This window comes from Sitodiplosis mosellana, unplaced genomic scaffold (assembly GCF_009176505.1).
Source record: "Sitodiplosis mosellana isolate CC-2019 unplaced genomic scaffold, AAFC_SMos_1.0 Smas_scaffold_22, whole genome shotgun sequence".
NCBI classification, from domain to species: domain Eukaryota; kingdom Metazoa; phylum Arthropoda; class Insecta; order Diptera; family Cecidomyiidae; genus Sitodiplosis; species Sitodiplosis mosellana.
In genome coordinates, this window is record NW_022595264.1 from 400,267 (window position 1) to 425,536 (window position 25,270).

The 25,270-nt window shown below is 37.4% G+C and overlaps 6 protein-coding genes across 7 annotated transcripts in view; 3 read left to right on the forward strand and 3 right to left on the reverse strand.

Annotated features, from left to right (window-relative positions):
* The window catches only part of LOC129568747 (uncharacterized), a 3,661-nt gene extending 3,099 nt beyond the window's left edge, over positions 1-562 (reverse strand). The window contains exon 1 of the mRNA XM_055446997.1: positions 297-562. Within this exon, the coding sequence (XP_055302972.1) occupies positions 297-305 (9 nt within the window). The 5' untranslated portion in view covers positions 306-562. The remainder of the gene's footprint in view (positions 1-296) is intronic.
* The window catches only part of LOC129568745 (RNA-binding protein 42), a 6,109-nt gene extending 4,321 nt beyond the window's left edge, over positions 1-1,788 (forward strand). Inside the window, exon 5 of the mRNA XM_055446995.1 lies at positions 1,471-1,788. Coding sequence (XP_055302970.1) covers positions 1,471-1,592 — 122 coding nt within the window. The 3' untranslated portion in view covers positions 1,593-1,788. The remainder of the gene's footprint in view (positions 1-1,470) is intronic.
* LOC129568743 (UDP-N-acetylglucosamine--dolichyl-phosphate N-acetylglucosaminephosphotransferase) lies at positions 1,767-6,539 on the reverse strand. Its single transcript, XM_055446993.1, has 5 exons — positions 6,243-6,539; positions 6,022-6,136; positions 5,688-5,901; positions 5,364-5,601; positions 1,767-2,463 (listed from the first exon to the last, which is right to left on the reverse strand). Exons 1-5 carry the CDS (start codon positions 6,395-6,397, stop codon positions 1,971-1,973), a joined length of 1,215 nt encoding a protein of 404 aa, XP_055302968.1. The 5' UTR covers positions 6,398-6,539; the 3' UTR covers positions 1,767-1,970.
* Positions 2,557-5,341, reverse strand: LOC129568737 (beta-1,4-mannosyl-glycoprotein 4-beta-N-acetylglucosaminyltransferase). Its single transcript, XM_055446985.1, has one exon. The coding sequence runs from the start codon at positions 4,862-4,864 to the stop codon at positions 3,317-3,319; it is 1,548 nt and encodes a 515-aa protein (XP_055302960.1). The 5' UTR covers positions 4,865-5,341; the 3' UTR covers positions 2,557-3,316.
* A 39-nt stretch (positions 6,540-6,578) lies between the features above and the next one.
* On the forward strand, positions 6,579-15,350 carry LOC129568732 (polycomb protein Sfmbt). Of its 2 annotated transcripts, XM_055446978.1 has the most exons (8): positions 6,884-7,359; positions 7,435-7,527; positions 8,456-8,851; positions 9,845-10,511; positions 11,697-13,215; positions 13,293-13,759; positions 13,846-14,216; positions 14,303-15,350. In XM_055446978.1, exons 3-8 carry the CDS (start codon positions 8,702-8,704, stop codon positions 14,654-14,656), a joined length of 3,528 nt encoding a protein of 1,175 aa, XP_055302953.1. In that variant the 5' UTR covers positions 6,884-7,359; positions 7,435-7,527; positions 8,456-8,701; the 3' UTR covers positions 14,657-15,350. The 2 variants fall into 2 exon arrangements, with proteins under 2 accessions (XP_055302951.1, XP_055302953.1); XM_055446976.1 differs by lacking the exon at positions 7,435-7,527 and having other exon boundaries at positions 6,579-7,242.
* A 5,540-nt stretch (positions 15,351-20,890) lies between these two features.
* LOC129568807 (uncharacterized) overlaps positions 20,891-25,270 on the forward strand; it is a 148,201-nt gene continuing 143,821 nt past the window's right edge. Inside the window, exon 1 of the mRNA XM_055447112.1 lies at positions 20,891-22,498. Within this exon, the coding sequence (XP_055303087.1) occupies positions 22,428-22,498 (71 nt within the window). The 5' untranslated portion in view covers positions 20,891-22,427. The remainder of the gene's footprint in view (positions 22,499-25,270) is intronic.

Here is a 25,270-nt window from a genome sequence, read left to right on the forward strand (position 1 = left end):
TCTGTCAATTGAAACCATTCATCAATTCTGTGATATTTTCTATTGAATTAAAATATTAATTGGAAATTAATCCAAGTTGTGTGAAATTCATTCGAAAAAGGAGTCACAAATTGTAAATTGTAAAGAGGAATGAAAATATCACATAAAAGTCTATTACTGAGAATTGCACAATAATCAATTTTTGTTCCATTAAATAACTCACAATAGAAGCCGTAGAATGAGAGAAAAATTCACGTAGCTCAAAAAGGCTTTGGAAAAAGTCGTTTCGGTGTCCGATAATTTTGAAATCAACTTACGTCTTTCATTTGTTGCTCTCAGAATGAACGATTAATACTCCGGTTGCCTTTCCGCAATCGCTCAATTCGACAAATTGTTCGTTGTGTACTGTAGCACTGTGCTCACGACTACTCGCTGTCAGGATTCAATTGAAACTGTTGAAAATTGGTATAGGCTGCCTTGGTTTTGTACTTCCGTTATCGAACCGTAATCTCGGGACCGTAATTCATTCACGTGAAGTAATTAAAAATAACTGTATGTGTCGGTTAGTTAATCGTATTGGCTCTTCATGAAATTCTCTTTTCCGAATGATCGTACTAAAACGGGAACCACTAATCAGCCACTAATTACTTATGGAATTTCTGCCGTTGGTGCGTATAAATCGAGCAAAATGCGCATTATCGACGTGATTAAACACAACATTGCAAATTGATGACTTTTTTCCTTCTTCTTACTTTTCTTCTCCTTCTTCTTCTTCGCGGCGATACATTGCCCTCTGATTTTGTAGCTACAGACTATTGAATGAGTGTTATCAGCTATGACAAGAAGAAAAAAAATCACTGTCTACGACTTCGTGCTCGTACAATTTCTTCGAATTTAATTGGGCATTCGGAGGAAAGTGATATGCAAAAAAAAAACGGTAATGATGGGCTGGCTGTATGGTGACGCCAGGAAAAAAAATCCAAATTCATCGCAAATAGTGTTGATCATCACATTGAAATGTGCTTTCGATAAGGATACAACGGTCAACATTTTTGCCATTAAGTTGTTGTTGTGTCGGTGATTCGTTTTTTATGCGTTAGACAAAAAAACAAATCGCCTTTAGTGCTGATAGCTTAACAATTAAAAGCACTTTTAAAAAAAGAGCACGCATGAGAATGTCAATGATGAAAAAATGTGTAGTTTTGGTTTCAAAGTTCAAACTGGTGTGATTGCGACGGAATGAGCGCGCGTCTCATTTCATAAATAAAATCAATATATATCATGCATTGCCCATTGAAGAAGTTCAAGTGTACTAGAGAGTCTCAGCACATTTTTTCATTGAGTTGCGTCATATCCAATAAATGTGCGATTCTTGCACGCGAGTTTTTTTTTCACTCCCTTTAGTGGGTTAGACACAGAACAGTTTTTGTCACGTCATCAATTTTATAAGGTTTTTTTCATTTGCTTTCTTTCTCAAATTGTTTTATTTAGGTCGATATGTCGGAAGTCGTCCAATCAAATTGCGTAAGAGTACTTGGCGGGCAAGAAGCTTTGAAGTGGTGAAACGGAAGGAAAAGGAAAAGGCACAACTTTTACAAATGTTTAACAAATAAACAAGATCAAAGTCCTGTTGGAGCGGAAGATAATCATTTTTTGTGCGGCGATGGAACATTCGATTCATTTTGGAATATTGTATAAATTCAAATTGATTTGAGTGTTTTGGATTTTAGCTGAAAAAAAAATTGTGCTTACCTTTGAATCAAAAATCTAGAATAAAAAAAAACTCATTTTGGTAAAGAAACAGAATTATCTTTTTATTGTATTATTTGAAAATCTTTTTTTTTCTTCATTTATTTTTCCTAATGTATCAGTAATTAAAATTCTCGTGGAATTCCATAAATGGACATTATTGGAATTCTGGAAAAGGCTGCGACTGGAAACCGGGTTTAACATATAAACTTTGGTATTGGATGAAATCAAATAACTAAATGCTAGTATTCATAGAAATATTTAGCCAGAGGATATCGTATCACAAAAGCAACGAGTGTACAAAGAACTTGTACGACAAGTAAGTAATGGGTTAATCTTTGTTCGTGCTGTGGCCCGAATACGACCAAAAGGAAGTTGATCAATGTGAAATTATTTGTGATAACAACACCATCCTTGTCGCTTTCACTCCATTCGATGATGCGTATCAATCGAAAGATTGAGACACATAGACGGCCGAAAATGTTCAAATCTTTGTAGTGAAATTGCGTTTTACTTGGTTCCAATCGATCAGTAGTTGCATTGTATTTGGGCATACGATGTCGCGGACAAGGCACAAAATGGAACAATTGCGGAATCGAATACAAAAAATTTATGATTTGTGGTATGAAAAACAGCAGCAGCGTCTTGCTGAAATGACCCAATATGCCGACTACAGCGAATGTCATACCAGACAGATAACAGAATGTATCGCCAACAAAGACACGGGCTGGATATCTGTAACGAAAATAAAAACAATGTTAATGAAACTATCGATTAATAATCGATTTTAATTCTATGTAATGCAAAATAAGACAGACAACAAAGAGATTTGATTTCGAATATTTCTTTTTTTTGTTTGTGGTAATGCCTTTATTCAGTTAATTGCTTATTTATAAATCGGCCAGTTGCGCGCGTTCATATTCATACTTTCATACATAGCAAAATAAAATGAATAATACTCAATGAAGATAACTGCTTTCAAAAATAGAGACTTTTTCTTTGTAGTTGCTTTTTTTGTATTGAACCAGCAGTGGCATCCAGGTTTTTCCATTTTCTCTCACTCTCTCTTGGTGCACTGAGGTTATCTAACAATATTCTCCAATCAAGAATATTACATTTACTGTTGATGAAACACCATAATACATCATGCCAATTAAAATTTTGGTTCAATGCTTGATAATGACAAATGGTCGAGTTAAATGATTGATTAAAACAAACCCTGTTTCAAAGCTTACTACTACAAACAAATTGAATATTGCGAGAGAAAAAAATGAATTAGATACAATTTCAGTGGAAGTGTTTGTGTTGACAAATACTGTTTGCATTACATTACACCGGAGAAGAGATTCATTAAATGCTATCACAGATAAAATTCGGAACAAATTTACAAACGAAACAACCAAATTTCAACTGAATTTCGTTCACTCTCAAAAGCTAAAACTAACTAAGTCATTTTTCATTTGAATTACATCAATAATTGTGTCTATATATGTGTATTTTATACATGATAATTAGTAGTTGAATCGATTTTCGTTTCTTCCCTAATAAATCGGGAAGATAAGTTAATTAAATTTTGTTTTTAGTTTGGCTATTCATCGACATCGCCGTCGTAATGCGCATACGTATTCGTGAGCAAGGATTCATACTTCCAAGCCTCCTTTGTTAGTGCATCCGGTGCATAATATTTGTCCGAATATCGATGCAAGCGAATCAGTTCAAGTTTCCCGTCAACGTAGACTCCAGCTGATATCAGTGATTCAATGTGTGGTGCATCAATGTGATTGGGGGGTCGTTGTTGGTGTACGTCACCATTATCCAAACGATTTGTAAAAAGTGGCGAAAAAACGGGTGAACTGGCGTTCATCGTACGATCACGTTGCACTTTTTGTGCGATATTCTCGCTCGATTCGTAGCAATATTGACAGAACCATCCGCCATAATGATTCAGATCGCCGATAATCATGCCCGTTGTGCTCGTATTTAGCAATGCCGTGGGGTCTTTCTTATAGAGTTCGTCGAGTACGTGTAATTGACATGCAGCACTACTAAGAACCGTTTGCACGGGATGCTGCCAATAGAAACCGTATACTGTGTATTTGAGTCGAAAACGAAGCGGTTGCGATTGCGACCAATTGCTATTCCATTTAATGTACTGAATGGCTTGACGATTCAGTATCTCATCGTATGAACTGTACAAATAGATTTCGTCGCCCTGCACCAAGTCGCTCAGTTGATTGCGAAACATTTTGTAGGTAGCTTTTGGTGTGCATCGATGCCTCGTTTCTACTATTAGAATTTTTGCTTTAAGTTTTTTCAAAAAGAAATTCGAACTATGCTCGCTGGACTGCTGATGATAACGGAAGCGTTCATGTTTCGGTGATATAGCATGCACAGCGTTCGTTGCATTCCGGATTTCATCGCAGAATATGAATAAATCAACTAAATCTTGTAATTCTTTCACTTGAATTTCGACCGTTGTTAGACTTAGCGTCGTTGAATCGATGTGATAGAAAATGCGTCGCGGTTTTGGCTCGCTTTCATCATTAAGTAAATTCACTTTTTCATCGTCGAATTTTTTCGGTAGATGTGCCGTCCAAAATGCACGCCACACAACTTCGGGCTGGCTACAATCACGGCCGTGGTAACCAGCTTGACATTTACACGTACAATCCTCATCCTCGTCGAATGAATCACTCATTTGGCGCAGATGTGCTGACACGGGCATCACACTGCTGTTTCGGAAGCAAAATAGCGTATCGCTGGTGAAATTGGCCGGTTTACCACTGCGACATTCAAAGTATGCATCTTTGAATGTTTCGAGCGATGGAAGCACAATTTTATTGGCTAATGCAGCTGTTGGGATGATGGCAGCGGCAGCAGCTGCTGCCATTTCAACGCCTTCATTTGGCAACGATATGTCATTTTTCAGAAATTTCACTACTCTCTGTATTTTCGGATTGGGCAGGTTATTCGATCGATATGCTTGCAATGAGTCATCATCAATGTCATCGGACAGACTATTTGAATTATTTCCAAACAAAACAAATCCGATTAACAGCAACTGAATTGAGAACAATGTCCATAGAATTAGAAACTTTTCTCGTCGTCGAGTCGATTTCCAGCATTGAAAATGCATTTTGACTAATTTCGTTTTTCACACAGTCTCACACCCCAAAAAAAAAATTGTTCTTTTTTTTCTTTTTGCTCAGTCTTTACATAGTAAGTGTTTTTGTTGTTGTTGTTGCAAGAATTCTTTTATACTATCGAATGAAGCCTTTGAAATTTCGTTTAAACATTCTCATCGTTGAATATTCGATTACGAATCACTTGGATTTTTGTTGGAAATTTTCGTTTTGGTTTGTTCGTTCTTTTTTTCTTTCTCTAGATGGTTAAAATGCCATCGCCCACCGAATTTTCACTAAAGAATAACTCTATGTGCTGTATACTCTTCTCCAGAACTGTGTATTACGCTTGACATTTCGAATGTTTGACAGTTTAGAGGTGAATTTCCCTAGATGTTATCGCTCAATATCTACCACTCACAACCGTACACGCAGTCACAACACAAAACAAACATATCAAATATTTCTACGGATTTTTTCCCTACTTTCAAATGATGCAATGAATTTACTTACTTATTAAACATGAAGAGAGCCAGAGATGTGGCAAAATATGGGACAATGATGTACAATGAAAATGCATGTTCCATTCGGGTGTTTGAATCGTGTGTCATTTCAATCATGTTGAATACAATGATCGATGCGGCGATAATCAGTGATTGTCCTGCCTCGAGCCCGTTTATTCCGGCTAAGATATTGATTGCATTTGTACAAAATACTGCCAACATTCCCATGTAAATATAGTAAAGAATTCCTATCGAAAATCAAAGCAAACAAACAAACAAACGGTTTCAGTTTAAAGTTCACATTGCGAACAGTCTCAAATATTCCTAATCATACCGATGTCAATCGATGACCCGAGCACATTTCGTACAAAAATAGGCAGAATGATTGTTGTTCGGTTGAAATTCACGTAGTACACCATAAGCAATGGCAATGATGCAATCGTTGGCAGCAATAACTTATGGCGCCATCGCAAATTCAAAACATCATCAGCAAATCCCAACAGGATCATGCAACAAATCGACAACAGTGCCGATATCAATTCGATTAGCTGCAATTAAATCGAATGATTTTGTAAAAAAAAATTAAATCGAGAGAGAAATTCCAATTAATTGTTGCAAAATGTGATAAGATGATGGCTGAGCCACTCTGCAGACACAGTTGTCCGTACCTGATTGTGTGGAAATTCATTGACTTGCTTCTCGTTGAACACGAATGGCACTGGTATAAATAGAAATAAGGCTATCAAAAACATGCAGCCGGTCACTACACCCATCGCCTCTGGTCTAGAAATCGAAGCAATAAAACACACATTGTATTAATTTCTACATTGTCATTGATTACTTACTGTGGATCAGCTGCAGTATACAATGTGGACAAAACATCACTCACATTTTGGGCTTGTTTCGCTTGCACAAATCATTGCCGAATAAATTGGCGGCAATGAACATGTCCCGTAGGCTCGGTATCAATTGCTTTGTTATTAAGAAAGCGCACGCGGATATTGCGCAATTTATCAACAGTGAAACACTCATGAAATTTTGCATCTTTTCACCCGGTTCAATGAATACAGCACAACAACAGTAGAATAATTTCGTGGAATCACATCAGTATTTGGTTTTTATCATCATTTCTCTGACACATGCGATCGTGGAATGAAATTGTCACCAGTGGCCGCAAATTAAGCAACAGACAGAGAATGACGTATGGTGAATTTCATCATACGTTGTCTTCTGGCATTAGCGAAGCTCTTCAATTGTGAAATCATTCATTAATAAAATTATTCTCCAAATTTTTTGGTACCTCAAGTTGAATTTAAAGACTTCAATTTGAAAGAAAATAGAAACAAATGAAAATTATTTTGGAATTTTTACAATTAAACAACGCATTTTAACTTGCCGCTTTGTATCGTCAAAACTTTGGCTCAATGCCACCAGAGTGCATTGCTATTAGTTAGTTTACGGTTTGAAACGCGACGTTTTGCGTTCAAACTCACCATTGCATTTATGTCAAAGCGTTTTCGGGAAAGCTTCTCGTTTTGTGTATTGATGTAATGCTTCATGAAAGAACAGAATTATTTCTTGTAGAACGTCGTCGACCAAACGAAGTGACTCGAAATTGACTAAAAACACAGACCAGAGTGTGCAAAAAGTTAATAACCAATTTGTGTAGCAAATAGTGTGGCAATATTTTCCGAATAAAGTGTGTAAAAAAATTTGAGTAAAAAAATCGATTACGGATCGGATTGGGATTCGTGTTAAATTGTGAAATGGAAACGACGAAATCGAAGTAGATGTGCCGATGGAAAAAATATCCTTGCTTATTCACCAATAAATTTCCAACTTATAAAAGGATGTAGATTTCGTTTTTTTTTTCATCACTATTTTCAATGGTGAGACTATTTTTTCTGTTTTTTTTTATTCGCAATTTTTTCTCGACCATATGAAAATTGCATCGTTCGATCTAACATTTTGTCGCTTGAGTCATAATTATTGCTGGTGTTTCGTGCGTATGTATGAATGTGTGTGTGTGTGTGCATTGTTGATTAAAAAATTACGTTTTCTTTTCGGTATAATAAAAAAAGGCAACGATGGGTTCGCAAAGAGTCTCGTCTGTTTGGTGCTTCATTCGCGTTGGCTTGTGTGCGCGATGTTTGATTGTTCACATATATTAAAACGTACGTGTACAGGCTGGCTGCTGCTACTACTATTATTGTTGTTGTTCTGTGTGTGTTCGCTCTTTATATGCGTTCACTTTTTCATTGTCGTTCCAACAAGCGACGGGGTTCGGTGTGTGAACTCTCCGGCGTATGTGTTGCTCTGTCGAGTGCTGGTCGATTTTTTTCCTGATATGTATATATATATATACATATATCGTTGTTTTTCCCAATGAAGAATGTTTATAATTTTGTGCACACACTATTCTTTCTTCGGTGCAATTTGCCGTGTGCATTCTCGCCTGTATGTATCGATAGCATCTTCTTATATTTATTGAAAGAGAAAAAAAAAACACACAAGTAAAAATACGAAACCTCCACACACACGCGGAAAAGATGTAGAAGAGAAGAAAAAAAAACACAACAGACATTCTCTGTGTGTCTGATCATAGGCTTTCGGTTTCACTGTGTGTTAATTCCTTTCAGTTGTTTTCTCTCTCACCTTTCGTTCTTTTCGAGATGGAATAGCTGAACGTTCACTTAAAGCATGTCGTCCATCGATTTTCTTGAGTTCAACTGATTTTAAATCGGAAAGAGGACCAAAAACTAAGAAGAAGACTAAACAGCAAAAAAATAAATAAATTGTTTTTTGTTGTTTCAAATGCAAAATGAAATTCTCGAAACAAATGAAGGCCAAAAAGATCGTTTCGGAAATATGCAGAGCTCTAGAAAAAACAACATGACCAATGGTCAATCATATTGTCTCGCCGACTACCTGCGGACTGTTCATTTTAAAACATGCAAATATTTGGACAAAGATTTTCTGCAACCTTTTCCCTTTACCTCTTCGCACCACTTATTTCTCTATATATCATTTGTCTCTTTGTATGGTTTTCTGTCATATATGCATATTTCCTTTCTAAATTCGCAATTTAAATTCTATTTTCAGATTGTTCAAAGTTATGCGACAGTTCAGTCTGCGACTATTCGCTTCGTTGTAATGTGACACGAAAAATCGATACGTTGATAAGAAAATACAGAGAGGGAACGAGAAAATACTCACACCACACGGAAATAGGTGAGCAGCAGTGTTCATTGGAGACGTGTTCACTTCATGACCGTTCGCGAAACGGGGTGGACAGAAAACGGATAGATAGAGAACGAGAGCTAGAACAATATTGACGCGGTAAACACGATGAATCCAGCTGATTTTGGTATGTTTTGGATGAATCAATATGCGCAAGCACAAGAGCGTATGATCATTGACGACAGTACAAGCTATTACACACAACCGACGATTGGAATGTCCGTAATGGATGATATTGGCCATCAAGCAAACACAATGGTAAGCATTCAAAACAAGCGATAAAAAATCACGCTATCAAATACAAATTCTTAAGCAGTCTGAGACAGTTTTGTATATAAGCACGAACACAAATGCACACATAGAAAATTCCTAAATGGAATTCGGTTGAGGGATTGTCAAATTAAATCAAAGAATCCGGTCAAATTCACTATTCACATTTTAGATGCATCTCACTAAGCAAAAAAACGAAACAAAATCTATTCAGCTTTCTTTTTATACGCACACATTTTTTTTTGCATTTGGATTCTGAGTTTTAAAATCAAGACATGAGCTGTAAATATGCATTCACTTATATAATAGTTATAAACAACAACAGCAACAACGCCACTTACTTCTTCCATTAATCTTTGTGGTATGTTTTATATGGCATTGTGGTTTCACTAATAAAATGGCAAAAAATTCAATGGCTTACCAATTTGATGGTGAAAAAATGAATCGATTTTTGAATGACACACACACACACACACACACCCATAAAGTCAAGAAATTTCTTCAATCCCATCAAACTGGAAAGTGCATTAAATTTTTTGCGTTGTACAAATCTATGTGAATATCGATTTCTTAACCCTTTTACCATTTCGCTCATGCACATTTTGTTTTCATTTTATAATTCATTTACGTTTGCCGAGAGTGCCATTTTTTCCAAATTCCATTTAATAAGTTCGTTCACATCCATCCAATCGAAAGGTTGAACGAAACCAAAAGAAAAAAAAAACAACAACAAAGCAAGATTTGAGCGCTGCTACTGCCAAAGTAGTGTTAGTTATGACATTAAGAAATCAAAACAACAATTTTGAATATAAAAACAACCACCATCGATATAACACAAGCTAACCCATATATCTTCATGTTACTTTTGCCGGTTCTGCGCTGTGAATTTGAAAATCGGTAAACAAACAAATAAACACACACACAAAAAAATAATCAATGAACATCGTGCCGTTATCATAAAACAAACCACATCATGTACAGGACATGAATCCACTTGGATTGATAAATAACGAGCTAACAGCTGCAACGGCATCAGGTGCGATGCCACTGACACCTGAACTATTTGGCGGTCTACCGCGAAGTTTAGCTGTAGCCGGCCTGAATCAACAGCACTATCACGACGATGCACATCAAACAATACTCGATCACTATGGAACGATATCGGACCAAACGATTGTTAAGTGCCCGATCAATCAGCTAGTGGCGGCCACGACATCGGTAAATGTTGGCACCGGAACCGAACACTACGAAGACGAAGACGATGAAGAGCCAGAGCAACGACTTTTAAATGCAAACCAATTTGCCAATCAATTTGTTAATCAATTTACCACGCATGACGATGAGAACAGCGTTGACAACGATTACGAAGGTGACGAAGGTGTCGATGACATTGATGAATACAATGGTGGCACCGATTCAAATAACAGCAATAGCGTCGGTTTCAGCACACTGCACGGCGAATCGTCGTCATCGTCGTTGCACGGCAACACCATTACGGGAAACATACCGTTCCGTCGACGAACCAGAGGAACACAAACGAGTCGCAAAATAAAACCAGTTAAACGACCTGGCTTAGTGCTAAAAACACCAATTGCATATCAGCCTTGCTTAGATCCTTCTGTTATTCCAATCCAAAAAGACGGCATGGGTACGTTTGTTTTGTTTTTAATTTTTGTTCTATTGTTTTTCCGTTTCACTCTCTTTCTCTCTCTCTCTCTATCTCTCTCTGTCACTTTTCTCTTTTGTTTTAGGTTTATGACTTTTGTTTTACGATTGTTTTAATTTTCCCATTTTTATTGCCTGCGCGCATATTATTCTCTGTGTGCTTTTCCGTTTTATTTCTGTTTTGTTTTTCATTCTATTTCATTCTTGTATATGCTTCATTTTTTCCAAGTTATTTTGTGTGCTTTGATTGAATCGGTTTGGTTTGGTTTGGTTTGATTTGGTTGGTTTGGTTTCAATGTGTCTGCCTGGTTTGTTGACTTTGATTTGCGAGCGCACACGTGCATGTACACCATTGGATCGATGCTCCGATGTTTGTTTTTTTCGGTTTTATCTACTTTTGTAAATAGAGAGATAGGCAATGAAGGCACCAAACGACCACCCTTATGTAAAACATTCAAACTGGATCAAGTCATTATTCTGTTTGTGATTTATTGTACTTCCGTTTGATTTGATTTTGCAAATGAATGCTTTCGATTTTTGTTGTTGAATGAATGAAAATCGGAAGAGCACAGATTATGAATTCATGTGTAGCGCGCAACGATTCGCTTGACAAAACAGTTGATTCGACTGAGAAATAATTTTTTTGGAACACATTTCAAAATTCCGCAAATATACAACGAAATTCGTACTTATTCTAAATTTTAAGAATTTATCACATACAAAAACACAGTTTTTTTCTCTAAACATCCACTCAACATCACATTTTAAACCAATGAATCATAACAATTTCCATTTAATACAATCATTTCTCCCTTTAAACGATTAATCTCCTCCTGTATTTCATTTAATGCTAAAAAGTCAAACTTAACCACATCATCAATATAACATGCTGCACGAAACAAGCAAACACATGCACACTTTACAGAAAATATACATACATGCACATGTAGTAAAATCATAAACAAAAATTAAATAATGTAAAGCGCAAGCAAGAATCCTAGTCGAAAATGGTATTTAGTTAGTAAGGATTGAAATTCATGACTGTTTTTGGCTGGCGTTTGAATATTTCTCGTTGTTTTTAGTGTTGAGAAGACAGGCGATTGTATGTGTGTGTGTGTGTATGTCGTTCATTGTAATATTAATGAATTTTTATTGTGTATTGTTTCAGCGGTTTGTGAGCGTTGCGGTGCCATTGGTGTGAAACATTCATTTTACACAAAGGAACGTCGCTTTTGCAGCATGAATTGTGCCCGAAGTGACTTTGTTATGATGCAAACGCAAGTAAAGGACGTACTAAAGGATAACGATATCAAACCATACACATTATATGCGAACAGATCACACTCGGTTGATTCGACGACAACAGCAGCAGCAGCAGCACCGGCGACAACTACAAATACGAATAATAAAAATCCAACGATGAGCGAATTACAGCAAGATATATCAACGGGATCGAATAGCCCGATCGATCTCGAGTCTCATCTGAAGGGAACACAATGCAAAATACCAAATTATCGATTCAAACTAACGATGAACGGTGACGATAAGACATCCAATTCAAATGGAAACAATGGTAACCATTCCCTGTTCGACGGCATGAGTGTCGACGATTTGGGCAATGTACAGTACCGTGATATTATGTTCGAAGAGGAAATACCACAAATACCAAAAGGATCAAATCTACCGGCAATGTGTCCGCAAGACGAGAAAATTATTACCGTACGACGAAAACCATCTGAATTTCTAAACAGCTACGACTGGATACCACAATTATCGAATCCGAATTTCTTTGCCGCACCAGTTTCATGCTTTTCTCATGCGCCCGGCCACGATGTGTGGTCTATGGTAAATGTGGGCATGAAAGTGGAAGTGGAGAATACTGACTGTGATACACCTGAATTGAAGCAAGGAATGTCGCCGCACTCATTCTGGGTGGCAACCGTGCTTCGATTGTGCGGCTACAAGGCGCTATTGCGATACGAAGGATTCGACGATAATAATTCGCATGATTTCTGGGTGAATTTATGCTCATCGGAAGTGCATTCGGTGGGATGGTGTGCCGAACGTGGCAAACCATTGATTCCACCGCGTTCGATTGAAAACAAATACAGTTGGCGAAAGTATTTGGAAGAAACACTCACAAATGCACTAACGTTGCCGACAACATTTTACAATAAAATTAACGAAAGTTCGAAATCACGTTTCCGTGTTGGCCTTCAATTGGAAGTTGTTAACAAGAATCGTATCTCGGAAATGCGATTGGGTAGAGTGAATAAAATCGTCGGCAAACGGTTACTTGTGAAGTATTTTGATGCGCCAAAAGATGACGATGGTTTTTGGGTGCACGAAGATTCGCCGCTGATCCATCCGGTCGGATGGTCGTCTGATGTAGGACACGAATTGAAAGCGCCACCAGAGTATGAGCAACGGTTGAAGAAAATACGAGATCAATCGTTGGAAATGCATGAAGATGACGCCAAACTGGATCTATTCAAAATGAACTTTTCGTTCAAAGAATACCTCCACGAAAGTAGTAAGAGCAAATTCAGAGATGGAATGAAATTGGAAGCGGTTGATCCGCTCAATTTATCATCGATTTGCGTTTCGACCGTTGTGAAAGTCCTCAAATTTGGCTACATGATGATCCGCATTGATTCTTATGATCCAGACGCACAAGGAAATGACCTGTGAGTTTCAACCGTATACATAATTTAGACAAAACAAATTTCTTATAAATTCTAATTTGATCTTTTTTCCCTTACAGATTTTGCTATCACGAAAGGGCTGCGTGCATTTTCCCAGCTGGTTTCTGCCATCGTAACAGCATCGAGCTAACACCACCAAAAGGATACGACAGAAAGACATTCTCATGGCAGCAATATTTAGCTGACACGGGCAGCATAGCGGCAGATGATTCGCTATTTTGTTTGGAAGTGCCAGAGCATGGATTCAAAGAGAGTATGAAAATTGAGTGTGCCGATTTGATGGATCCACGACTTGTATGTGTAGCGACCATTGTGCGAATTGTTGGCCGTGTGGTTCGTGTGCATTTCGACGGCTGGGAAGATGAATTCGACCAGTGGCTGGATAGCGAAGGGCCCGACATGTATCCAGTTGGATGGTGTGTTATGGTTGGACACAAACTTGAAGCACCAAAAGTGGCCGTCGTTCAGAAAATCTCACCGAAGTCTGTTGCCAACAAAGGACGAAGGAAACGTGGCAAATATAATGGTACGTCATTCATTTATATGTTGAATTTTTAGATTATTAAATTTAAAATAACAAAATGACTAATTTTCTCTCATTTTCTTCCATAGTGCGAGGAAAAGGTTCAGCAGCAGTACCACGAAATGTGAAGAAAGAAATCGAATCAACGGAGCAACGGCAGAATGATTTCGATGAAAGTCTGAACGGTGATTCACTAACGACAAAAACCGAAACCACACAGCATGATTTCGATGGCGAAGAGGATGATGATGATGACTTCAGCCACGATGGATACAGTCATTCCATCAATTCACTACAGTCAGCATCGTTGCCACCAACACCTGAACCAAGAAATGAGACACCTACGCTTCACATAACCCGACCCTCGTCCAAATCTTCCTCATTTAGTATAGCCTCGCACAACAGTGGACCAGCGACAGCATCGCCACCACCAGAACGAAAGGCAACTAGCTATATAAATGTAATTTGATTTTTATTTCTCTCAATTCGAACTCCATTTCGGAAATTTAGTTCCAATTTTCACTCGTCTCTTCTTCTGTCCCACAGAATTCAACGGTGACATCAGGAAAACATATCCCATGCTTAATATCGGCACCACAATCGAATACATCACAAAACGGTGACGAATTCGCGCCCGACTCCTGGAACATTTTCGATGTTGGCCAATTTTTGCGAGTGAACGATTGTGCGGCCCATTGTGAAATATTCAGTCGAAATAAGGTCGATGGTAAACGACTGCTTGAAATATCCGACGATGAAATTTTCAAAATGCTCAATATGAAAGTTGGGCCAGCGCTCAAAGTTCAGGATTTAATTAAAAAACTTCGCGAGAAAATTGATAAAATGAAACCGTCAAGACATTCAACTGGCAAATCAAGCGTGGGCAAAAAATACTTATAGTGAACTATAAATGTTGAGTTGATCATCAGAAAAAATGTACAAAACAAAAATAAATGTTTCAAGTGTAACTTACATATTATGAATTCTAATATCCCATGCCCACCAAAAGTGGCGGGACTCATTCAGAAACAGACTCGATATTTGGGTATCGAAAGTAAAAAAAACTATTATAAATCGATATTTTGTGTGTGAAATAAACCTATTTTGATGAAAACAAACATAAACAAAAATGAAAGAGAGACAAAAAAACACTACAAAAGCGGATAACCAGTTTTATCTAACTGAAAAGTGCCATTTAGTGTTTGTTTTACTATGTACTTTGAACAATTGAAAAAAAAAGATAAAAAAATTTGCGTACGAGAGAGAAAAAAATACATTTTATGGAGTGATTTTGAGTGAAGAAAAAAAAATCCGGCGGTTACAAATGTGTGCATGGATTTAAACGGAAGCCGAGCAACATATGTTTCGAAACTGATTGCCGGCACATGAAGGATAGGAAGAGTGTATCAGCACGAATCTACAATGGATGCCTGCATCAATTGAATGTTCAACTCTCGCAAATCTACCAAATATATTGTATGTAATGAATCCAAGCAATAAGGATTATTATTATTATTGTTTTACTGAATCATACTTCTCTAGTGACACGGATAGTAACAAGCAATAAGAATAAAAAAAACCAATTAGATGAAAAGTTCGGTTTTTCTTTTGTTCCCTTTTTTCAAAAGGAAAAAAAGATCAAACATAAATTCAAATCGATTCAAAATGTAAATTGTGTTTAAATTTAACATTCGAGCAGGTACAGTACAATGCTTCAAAATGTATGTTTTGTCAAACTATAATTTTGTAAATTTCCAATCCGTTTCGGAACACACAGACCATCCATCATCTGCCACGTAATATCGAGTAACTTATTTTTCCCATTCGATCGAATTTCTAATCTATCAAAAATTCATTAATTGTCTTCGGAAATTGAAGTGAAAATTCACATGTTTGGAACTAGTTCGAAGTGAACACGTTCATTTTTCATTTGAACTCCCCTCTTTATGAAACAAATAATCGAAAATTTAAAACACCACTTGCTCCTACTTTGTACTCCTTTTAAATGTTCTGTCAGTGATGGTATTTGTCATTTGTCGCGTGTGTTTTTTTCTATGATTTTCCGTTTAAATTTCATTTCACCGTTTAATGTCATGAAATTCTGAACATATTTATTGGACTGTAACATGGATATATTTATATAAATGAATCGAAATGCATGATATTGCAAAATATGTGAACAGAAAACTAGAATAGCATTAAATAATTGAAGAAAAGAAGTTTACTTGATCTTATGCAATGTTGTTAGAGCCCAGAGAGAAACCCAAATATTTAAATAGACTAAATTAATAGAGCATTCAACCTGAGCAGGTAGAACTATAGCTGTCAATGCTGGAAACGTAAACATATGTGTGGGAGAGATAGGAGCATCCATCATGAATTGAAAACCGTGACCGAATTTTCTATTTCTTGTTGTTTGAAAACAATAGTTTTTCTTCTTCTAAGACTTAAAATTATATTCGATCGATTTGATTTATTTGACCCCGCCTGCCCGGTTGAAATATGTTGACATTTGGTCATCGTTTCAAATCAGTCACATGGCTGTAATTTTGCCGTGTGAAAATCACCATTCAAACATTAAATAATTAAAACGCAAACAGAATAAACCAGACGATGAAAGTGAAAAAAAAAATTGTATAGAAAAATGGATCAAATTGAATCACATTCGAAACCAAAATGTGTCTGATAAACGCCAGATCGGTTTGTTCTTGGAAATAATTTTACAGCAGAATAAAAAAAAGAAAAAAATACACATATTTAGTTGATCCATTTTGAATAATGAAAAGAAAACCTAAACTTAAACAAAACAAACATTAAATTGTAGAAAGCAAAAGAAGTTAGTTCGTAAGAAGCTGAAACCGAAAGCTGAAAAATAAATCAATTGAGAATAATCTTTATTGAAAATTCACGATTATATAATTTCATATAAAAATAAAAAAAACCAAACAAAACAAACAATTATTTGCACATGTTATTTTCTGCCCTTCAATAACAACTAAAAGTAAACGTACATCGGCGCACACATTCGACTTTGGAATCAATTGCATGTTTGCCTGAACAGCCGCTATTTATAGACGAAATTCAAATGAAATGGAATGCCTGTGACTTATTGTTGTTCCATTTAGAAGAGAAAAAAAGACTTGCCGTATCTCGGCCAATGGTAACTTTTGTGCGGTACAACTGTTCTGTCCAGTACGCGTTACGTTTTTGCTTGTATGTGTCAACGGCTGTTATCAACCACAAATGAAATTGAAAGAGCGCTCGCTCCAGCCACACCGTTCACATTCTCTATCAGTAACGTTTTAAATAGAAAATAATTCAGATCTTTGCCGAGTCTATTCAAAATGTGAGAAATGAACAAAAAATTATTTTCATATACAAACAGCAATAATATAATGAGCGACATCAAAAACAGCTGTACAAATAACATTTGAGCGATGCGATGAGTTTTTTGTTTCAGGTTTTTTTTCCCTTCTGTTTCAGTTTTGGCGTTGTGTACATGATTTGATGTGGTGGTCGCGCTCAAGTTTATGGAACGAAACAGAAAAAAAACACTCACATTAACATGCAAAGGGAAAAAAAGATTGGTTCGAACTGCTATTTGGATGTTGTGATATTCAATTTTACCGGTCGGTGTTTAAGGTGCGTACGAATGCGTCTGATATCGAACGAAACCAAAACAACAGCTTGGGTGACGCGACGGTTGAGAAAGTGAACGAGAGAAAATGTGAGCAGCAGCAGTATCAGCAGCACTCACAGACACAACATACTTAACATATCGTCAGTGAGCGTTGATAAATTTTATTTGTTACTCTCATCATCATCATCATCATCATCAACATCAACAACGTAGTCGTCGGTTACACGGTAATTCGAATGAAGCATGCTTCGTTCCACTCCGTCATCGTCATCCGCCGCGACACAATCGTCTAGTCTATGCAACGACTACGATGCTTGCGCGCGCGCTTACACTAGTAGAAAGAGACACCCAACACACACACACACGATGTGTGTACTCAATGCATACCCGGTATTTTGGTCGGAGAGGAAACCCAACATGACATAATGGCGTTATTTCTCTTTCTCTCTCTCTCTTTCTTTCTCTTTCGGTACGCTCGTTGCCGATGCACGTTTATTTCCAGTAAGATTCCAATTATATGTGCATTTTCTTTGTTTTTCTACTTTCGCGCTCATTTCCTTCGCCATTCTACCGTCGGCGCGCACGGAAACTCCTGTCGATTGAAGCAATGAAGCAAAACCAAATAAAATTTGCATTCACAATCGTTCTGAATGAATTCTTTTTCTTTTACTTCTATTTCTTTTTGTTATTTTTTTTTATCGTTGTTATTTCGCGCGACTCTGTATACATTGAGTTATTATTTTCAAATTGCATGAAATTTAGAATTTGAATAATTTTTACAAAGGAATTTTTCATTCATAACGTTATTGCATTTTAACCAACTAAATTGAAACGGCGGTAGTGTACTGGAATCAGAAAAAAATATCACGCGCCGAATTTCCGATTCATATTTCCATTGAATTAATTCTTTCAGCTTCATATTTTATCCGCATTCAATTAAAAATGTTTTCGCCAACGACGATGGCAACAAAAAAAATATGAACAGCAGAATCGAATGAAATACTGGTTTGGTTCATGCTGCTGCTGCTACGCTGCAAAAATGAATACAAATGCAAATACTTGGAAATTCCCATTCCGCATGCGAGAATGTGTTGAAACTCCAGTGTGTACTCTGATTCCATATCGTATGCCAGCCGAAACGGATAGAAAATTTACGAAAGAGAGAGAGAGAGAGAGAGAAAACTGCAGCATACTATATGGCAAAAAGATAGCGAGAGAAAAGAACAGCAGGGGCAAAAAGAAGATCAGCTCATAACAGAAGAGAACGAATGAATTGAACAATAAAAAAGTCTGTGAGAAATGTGAATTGCCTTGTGAAAGGTCTACCGCATGCAATCAAAACCGATTCAAAGACTCTGCTATAGCCCATAAGTGAAGCGTGTATGTGCAAGTAGGAGCGAAGTGACACTAGAAGCTCGAGGAGAAGGACGTAAGTAAGAAGAATGAAAAAGAATTAACGAAACGCATTGCGAGACGACTACGATGACTCGATTCGATTCATATGTGCAAAACAGCGGCAAAAATGTAGACATGAGGCAACAACAACAACAAAAACGGATGAAAAACCTTTTTCTTCTTATTGCGTTCTATGTTGAGACCAAGTCTTCAGAATGATTTGAGCAAGAAAAGCAAACAGCATAAATGTGTGTATGGGCAACATCAACCGCATAATCTTGAATCGCAAATGAACGAATATGAATAAGAAAAAAAGAGAGAAAAAAAACTCCAAAACCGAAAGAGTGAAAAAAAAGAAGAATCAAATTCATTCGGCATCCCCAGTTCGTAACTACCGCGTGTTTCGTGCACATCGTAAAAACTGAACAATAAACTGAATATTTCAAAACTGAATTTGTGCAGTGGTAGAACGCATCATACTACAATATTTACACCATAGAGAGTGTCTTTACGAGCGTACTCACTACACTAAAATACATTCATGCGCCGCTCGTACATATTTCTCAGCAGAGTATATATGCCTCTATGCTAACCAGAATGAAACAAAAACAACAACAAAATGTTTATGTGGAAAAAGAAGAGCGAGAAAAAACATGCAACATACGAAGAAAAAGAAGAAGTGAACACAAAAAAAACAGCATACACTGAGCGAGAGAAGTCATCGTCGTCGTCGTCGCCGCCAACAACAATTCTACGGCAAAGAGTTCGTTTGCATCGACAACTGCGACGACAAACTGTAGGCGTGGTATCCAAATTCAGCTGGTTCGCTACACATACACAGCCAGAGTAAGTATGAGAGAGAAAGAGCCAACATCCCGGGTCGTATAGCTCTCTATGTCTATACATGCTGCACTATATATATCAAATATGTGTAGTATACATATATATATATATATATAAAACGTTTAGCGGTGTCGAATCGTATCAACGGAAAAATCCAAAGATAAAACCCAGAGAAATTGCACCGAATCGAGTACTCTTTTAAAGTCATAACTAGTAATAAAAATGATTATTTGTCTTCATTGATAAAACATCAGAAATTGGAAAAAATTTCGCCATAGATATTTGCGTGCACACAATATTGAATGAGGAATGAATTGGTGTAGCCACCACCGCCAATGCTGAAATTCCATGTGTTAATGTCTAGATATAACCATATCGATATAAATATAAATACAACGCGGTTCTCATGCGCCTGTGTACTCCACACTCGGTTTGTATAAAATTCCATGGTGTTCAAATTTAGGCGCGCACACCATTCACATACATGCCGGCTCATTCTCTCACTCTCTCTCCTGCATTTGTCGTCTCAGTCATGCGTCGGTCTCGCAAAGTGTGTACAGTTCACTCGCATTACGATTCTGACGAAGAAATAACAAAGGCAGCAACGAACACATTCAGTTTCAGAATGATGAGCCGCATACTCATACCACTCAGCGTCATGTGTCTAGAAAGTAGCAAAGCAGCAATATTTCTGTATATTCTTCTCTGCTGATTCTAGTTAAAACATTTTTTTTTTGTTCATCGTCGTCGTCGTGTTGTTGCTATCGCCGTAAAGTAATCATCGTACCAACACAACCGTCGCACCGCCACGACAGAACAGATGTAGTTATATAGTAGCTGTATCGTATGCTCGGTCAACGAGAGCGTTCCATACCGAATGCACCTCGCGCTCTCCTTCTCTATTTCTCTTTGTTCAATGTTCACACTGTTTGTGAATACATACAGGGAAGAGCGCACGTTATACACCCATGCTTTGCCGATTTGCAAGCGTACACATATTACACACACACACACACTCACGCGCACACAGGCAGACACAATACGTACATACCCACACTCATACTCCGAGCTCATTTCGTTGAATACACAATGAGGCACGGCACAGCAACAACGACATATGAATGCGAATGGAATGAAGTAAGACAGAAATAAAACACACAGAGAAGCCACTTCGTGCACAATCGGCTGGGTTCGGGTGAGCGCGTCATCTGTTTCGTGTGGTGACGAGACCTCAGCTGTTTCCCGCCATCCGCTACACAGTCAGAGTATCGATGAAAGTCGTCAAGTAGTGTCGTGTGTGTACATTTTAGCGAGTGAATTCTTTCCGTTTTTCATTCTACCGCATTTTGTCCAATATTAACCCAGTGTGAAGAAATATATAGAGAGAAAAAGGGCTTTCTGCCATAAAAGCGATTCTTCGAAGAAGCAGCAACAGAGAAGCTGCAACAACATCAGTTCACTTACTAGTACCGAATCAAAGGAATCAAAATACACAACCGAAAAATAAGAATACACAAAGAAGAATAAGAAAAAATAAAATAAACGAAGAGAGAGAGAGAAAAAATTGAAATTATTTAATTCTCACAGCGTGCAAGCAAGAACAAGCGACGTATTCCATTATCAACAACAATAAAAAAAAATATATTCGGAGTAGAGTAAAAAAAAAAATTCAACTGTGTTTTGTCAGTAGTGCATAACAGAGAGAAAAAAAAAATTGTGACTCCTTGATAATACGAAGCGCACATAGACAGTTTGTGCGTTGTCTACATGTGAGAAATAAATACGACCGAAAAGAAAAAGAAGCGGCTGGCGCGCGAAACGACAATAAGAACAACCAAGAAGAGAAAATAGAAAATACAATTATTATCGAATGCGCTTAAATTTTTTGGTGGTGGACAAATCAATCCTTACTCATTCTGTGTGTCTCGTGATTCATGTTAATTTTTTTGTTTTCTATAAAAACGAATTGTGCGTACAAACCAAATGTTTCCATATCATTGATACATCGTTATATGCTTACTCCGTTTGATAACAACAATACTCTCTCTCACACATACACACATTTGAGTAGTGTTGCAACGTGATTTTATTTTTCCTGTGACAACAATAACAACCAATACAAATACCGTACCGAATTGATAGTTAAGTGTCAAAAGAAGCAACAATACACAGCGAAAAAATTAAATTAAAAAAATAAGAACAGAAGAACACAACCAATCGAAACATTGTTTATTTACATTGAATGGCTATTTTAATTCGTGGAACTTGAAACGATAACGAAGAAATTTTAATTTTGTTCAAATTAAGTGCATGACAAATTGAACGAACGAAAGCGGCAAGCAAGCGAAAAACAAAATATATACATGAAACGATTCTGAATATAATTGAATTATACTCAGTGCCAATTTAAAACAAACCCCAAACACAACGCAAGACACAGTCGTAAAAAATTCATTGTGAACCGAAACAAAACAAAACAAAACAAAAAAAACTCCTACAAATTGAAAATAAATTATTGAAAGAGAGAGAAACGAAGCAGAGAAAATATTTTAGCGCCAAAACCGTACATCGCAATAAATATTTGATGTCACAACAAGGTAGATCAGTGCATGGACAGAATAAACTGGTTTCAAATGTGATGTTTGATCTAGCGAAAGCCAATCAGAAATAAACGTGAATTTGAAAAACGAAAAAAAGCGTACACGATTTTAAGACGACTCGCGAATACTGTTATCATCTGCCGATCAAACAGAATTGCATTAAAGGCATTTCTCCGGTGCTCAAAACGTAGTAATGTCCATTGTGGGAGCCGTTGAAGAAGTGCTACAACCCGAAGATTTTGATAGTGAAGACCAGGCAACAAGGTAAGTGCCATTCACTCTTCATTTCACTTCGACCTTTTTTACTTCTTGTTCTTTTTGTTCTGTCATAAATCGGATTTTTTTTCAGCAAATGTTCTTTTTTCTTCAAACCACAAATAATAAATAGTAGGGAAAAATAAACGGAAAAAAAATATTTGGGTTAAAAGAATTCACAAAAACGAATTTGCCGCAATACTTAAATCAAGAATATCCGCCACAGACCAATCGTTTTTTTTTTTTCATTTGGTTGCTTCATTTTGCGCCATCGAATCAAATCAAACGAATACACCAAAGCACATGGGAAAGTCAAGCAAACTTATTAAGATGAACAAGAAATACACTCACACAAACACACACACACACACACACACACACTCACTCTGATTGAAAATCCAATTTTGCGTTTTTGGCGCCGCATTTTTTCCTTCCATCATCAAGTACACACCGAATGTGTGTGTAATATATTTTGTACGCTGTGCTGTGCGTTGTGTGTTATTCGTTCATTCGCTGAAGTCTTCTTCTCACGTACTACATATATTCGGGAAAAACTCAGAACACATTTCAAACCATACGGTCGGCCATATGATCGCAATAAGTGCAAACGAGACATAGCTAAACGAAAACATGCAACGATCGAAGGCAACAGCAGATATGAATAGAGCGCTCCACAGCCAGCACGGTGTGTATACACATTCTTCGGTGTGTAATACACAACCCGAACCGAACGAACGAAAGAAAAAAAAATTATCTTGTACGAAATGGGGAAGAGCGGAGAAGAAAAGAGAAAAAGAAGAAGAAAAAAAATGACGCACAAATATGCATACGTAGGCTCGACTGCTCGTATTGCTTTTCATACTCAATTCCAAAGCGAAGCCTACCGACTCTCGCTTCTGTTGTACAACGCGTTTTTTCACATACACGCATTGGCCCTGTCTCTCGTGTGTGCTTCATTTTCTCTCTCTCTCTCCGATATTCCATCGAATGAAATATTATACATGGGCTCACGTAACTTCACCGCACCGCTCTTTGTGTCGCGTTTGCTCACAGCAAGCAGATGAGCTGCTACTCAGTTCGTTCTATGTTCAGACCAACCGACCGATGAACGAACCTTAACAGCAAGTCAGTCAGCCAGCCAGCCAGTGAACAATGTGTGTGTGTATATATATGTACAGACGCAAAAGTACATAATATAGACGCAACAAAATGAAATGTGGATGGAATCATATTGGTTGCTGCATACGCGACACACAGTATAGCAACGATACACAGACACACGGTTACTACGCTGTTACGATGAAATGAAATGACGAAAAAGAAACGAAAAACACACAGAGCGTTCCGAACAAACAACAGAAATACACGAAAAGTGTAGATAGAATGACAAACACAGAACATTCGAAATTGAACGACACAACTGTTTCTCACTCTGGATGAGTGATGAACGTGAGTCTAGAACATATGAGAACCAAATATAACAAATAAAAAAAAGTATAGTCGTATCGACTTGAATGCGACTCGACTCGACTTTTTGTTACCGAGCCCGAGAGAACCAATCAATAAAATCTACCGCGTAATAAGTAGCAGACACATTGGATTGCTTGTGTGCCTGTACTCTCTCAGGGCGAATATCAGCAAGATATTTTCGCCTGATTGCCAAACGAACGAAAAATTCTATTTATTTTTCCATTCGGGTGTAATCTTAAAGCCCTTTCGGCGCATTGTTTTTTCCACGTCAAAGAGAAAACCCAAACATTTCCCCTCAAGCATTCCGTTTTATTTGCATATCTCATTTTTGTTCCTAAACATATCGCAAATCAACATCACTGCCGGGCTGGAATTCTAAGTCATTCCACCAAAATCGTTCGGAATTATTTTTTTCGTACATAGGACCATATTGGAGTGAAAGAGAGAGATTCCACTATTTTTCAGCGTCCCACCGGTATTATTTCTCACACAATCCACTCTTCCTTGAGTTATCGGAATAATTCCGGTGGAGAGCTGAAAAATAGTGGAATCTCTCTCTTTCACTCCAATATGGTCTTATGTACGAAAAAAATAATTCCGAACGATTTTGGTGGAATTCTTAGAATTCCAGCCCCGTTCTCTGGTCGTCTGTCCCGTGTTTGTTTTTCGTATTTCGTCAAATTGCGAAATTTTTTACATTTTTAGCGCCAATTTCTATGGAAAAAGAAAATCAGGCGCGCACACTGTGCATATTATGAAATCATTCTTATTTGTTGTTTGACGTGTCTGTTGTGGATTGCGTCGCCACGATGTACTTGGGCATAATACATACAAATACAACACAGACGGAAAATGACAGAGAGTGACTGTGGTAGAGAAATAGTGAGACATAAAAATACACGCACACACACACATAAGGCCTAACGCCAAATCGCTTACATAGGGTTTGTGATTGCAAAAGTAATAATAATCAGTACACATGATTCATGCATAGGTCGCGGGCAAACAAACGCGCTCTCTGCGCTAACGTAAACACGCGTTTCCATATTAACTTTCATAGTTTATATTTCGATATGCAGAGAGAAAATGCATGTGATTTTTCGTTGCTCTCCCTTTGACGTTCGATCCGACTGTGTGTGTTTGTGTGTATCAGGTTCAATTTTATTATTCCAAGTCATTTGTTTACAAACAGAAGAACCGAATCGAACGCAGCAGCAGCAGCAGCAGCAACACCATCATCACATGGATTAATTTAAGAATAATTAAGAGCAGCCCATTGAAAAAAAAACTTGAAATTTACGGGAGATGACG

What these genes read in the sequence shown, in the direction of transcription:
- LOC129568737 (XM_055446985.1), bottom strand. Translation starts at nt 4,864, where the DNA reads ATGCATTTTCAATGCTGGAAATCGACTCGACGACGAGAAAAGTTTCTA.
- LOC129568743 (XM_055446993.1), bottom strand. Translation starts at nt 6,397, where the DNA reads ATGCAAAATTTCATGAGTGTTTCACTGTTGATAAATTGCGCAATATCC. An exon ending in AAGCGAAACAAGCCCAAAAT is followed by an intron (nt 6,137 to 6,242) that starts GTGAGTGATGTT and finishes TTCGATTTCTAG; the next exon opens with ACCAGAGGCGATGGGTGTAG. An exon ending in ATGAATTTCCACACAATCAG is followed by an intron (nt 5,902 to 6,021) that starts GTACGGACAACT and finishes ATTTAATTGCAG; the next exon opens with CTAATCGAATTGATATCGGC.
- LOC129568732 (XM_055446976.1), top strand. Translation starts at nt 8,702, where the DNA reads ATGAATCCAGCTGATTTTGGTATGTTTTGGATGAATCAATATGCGCAA. An exon ending in AATCCAAAAAGACGGCATGG is followed by an intron (nt 10,512 to 11,696) that starts GTACGTTTGTTT and finishes GTATTGTTTCAG; the next exon opens with CGGTTTGTGAGCGTTGCGGT. An exon ending in GAAACGTGGCAAATATAATG is followed by an intron (nt 13,760 to 13,845) that starts GTACGTCATTCA and finishes TTTCTTCCATAG; the next exon opens with TGCGAGGAAAAGGTTCAGCA.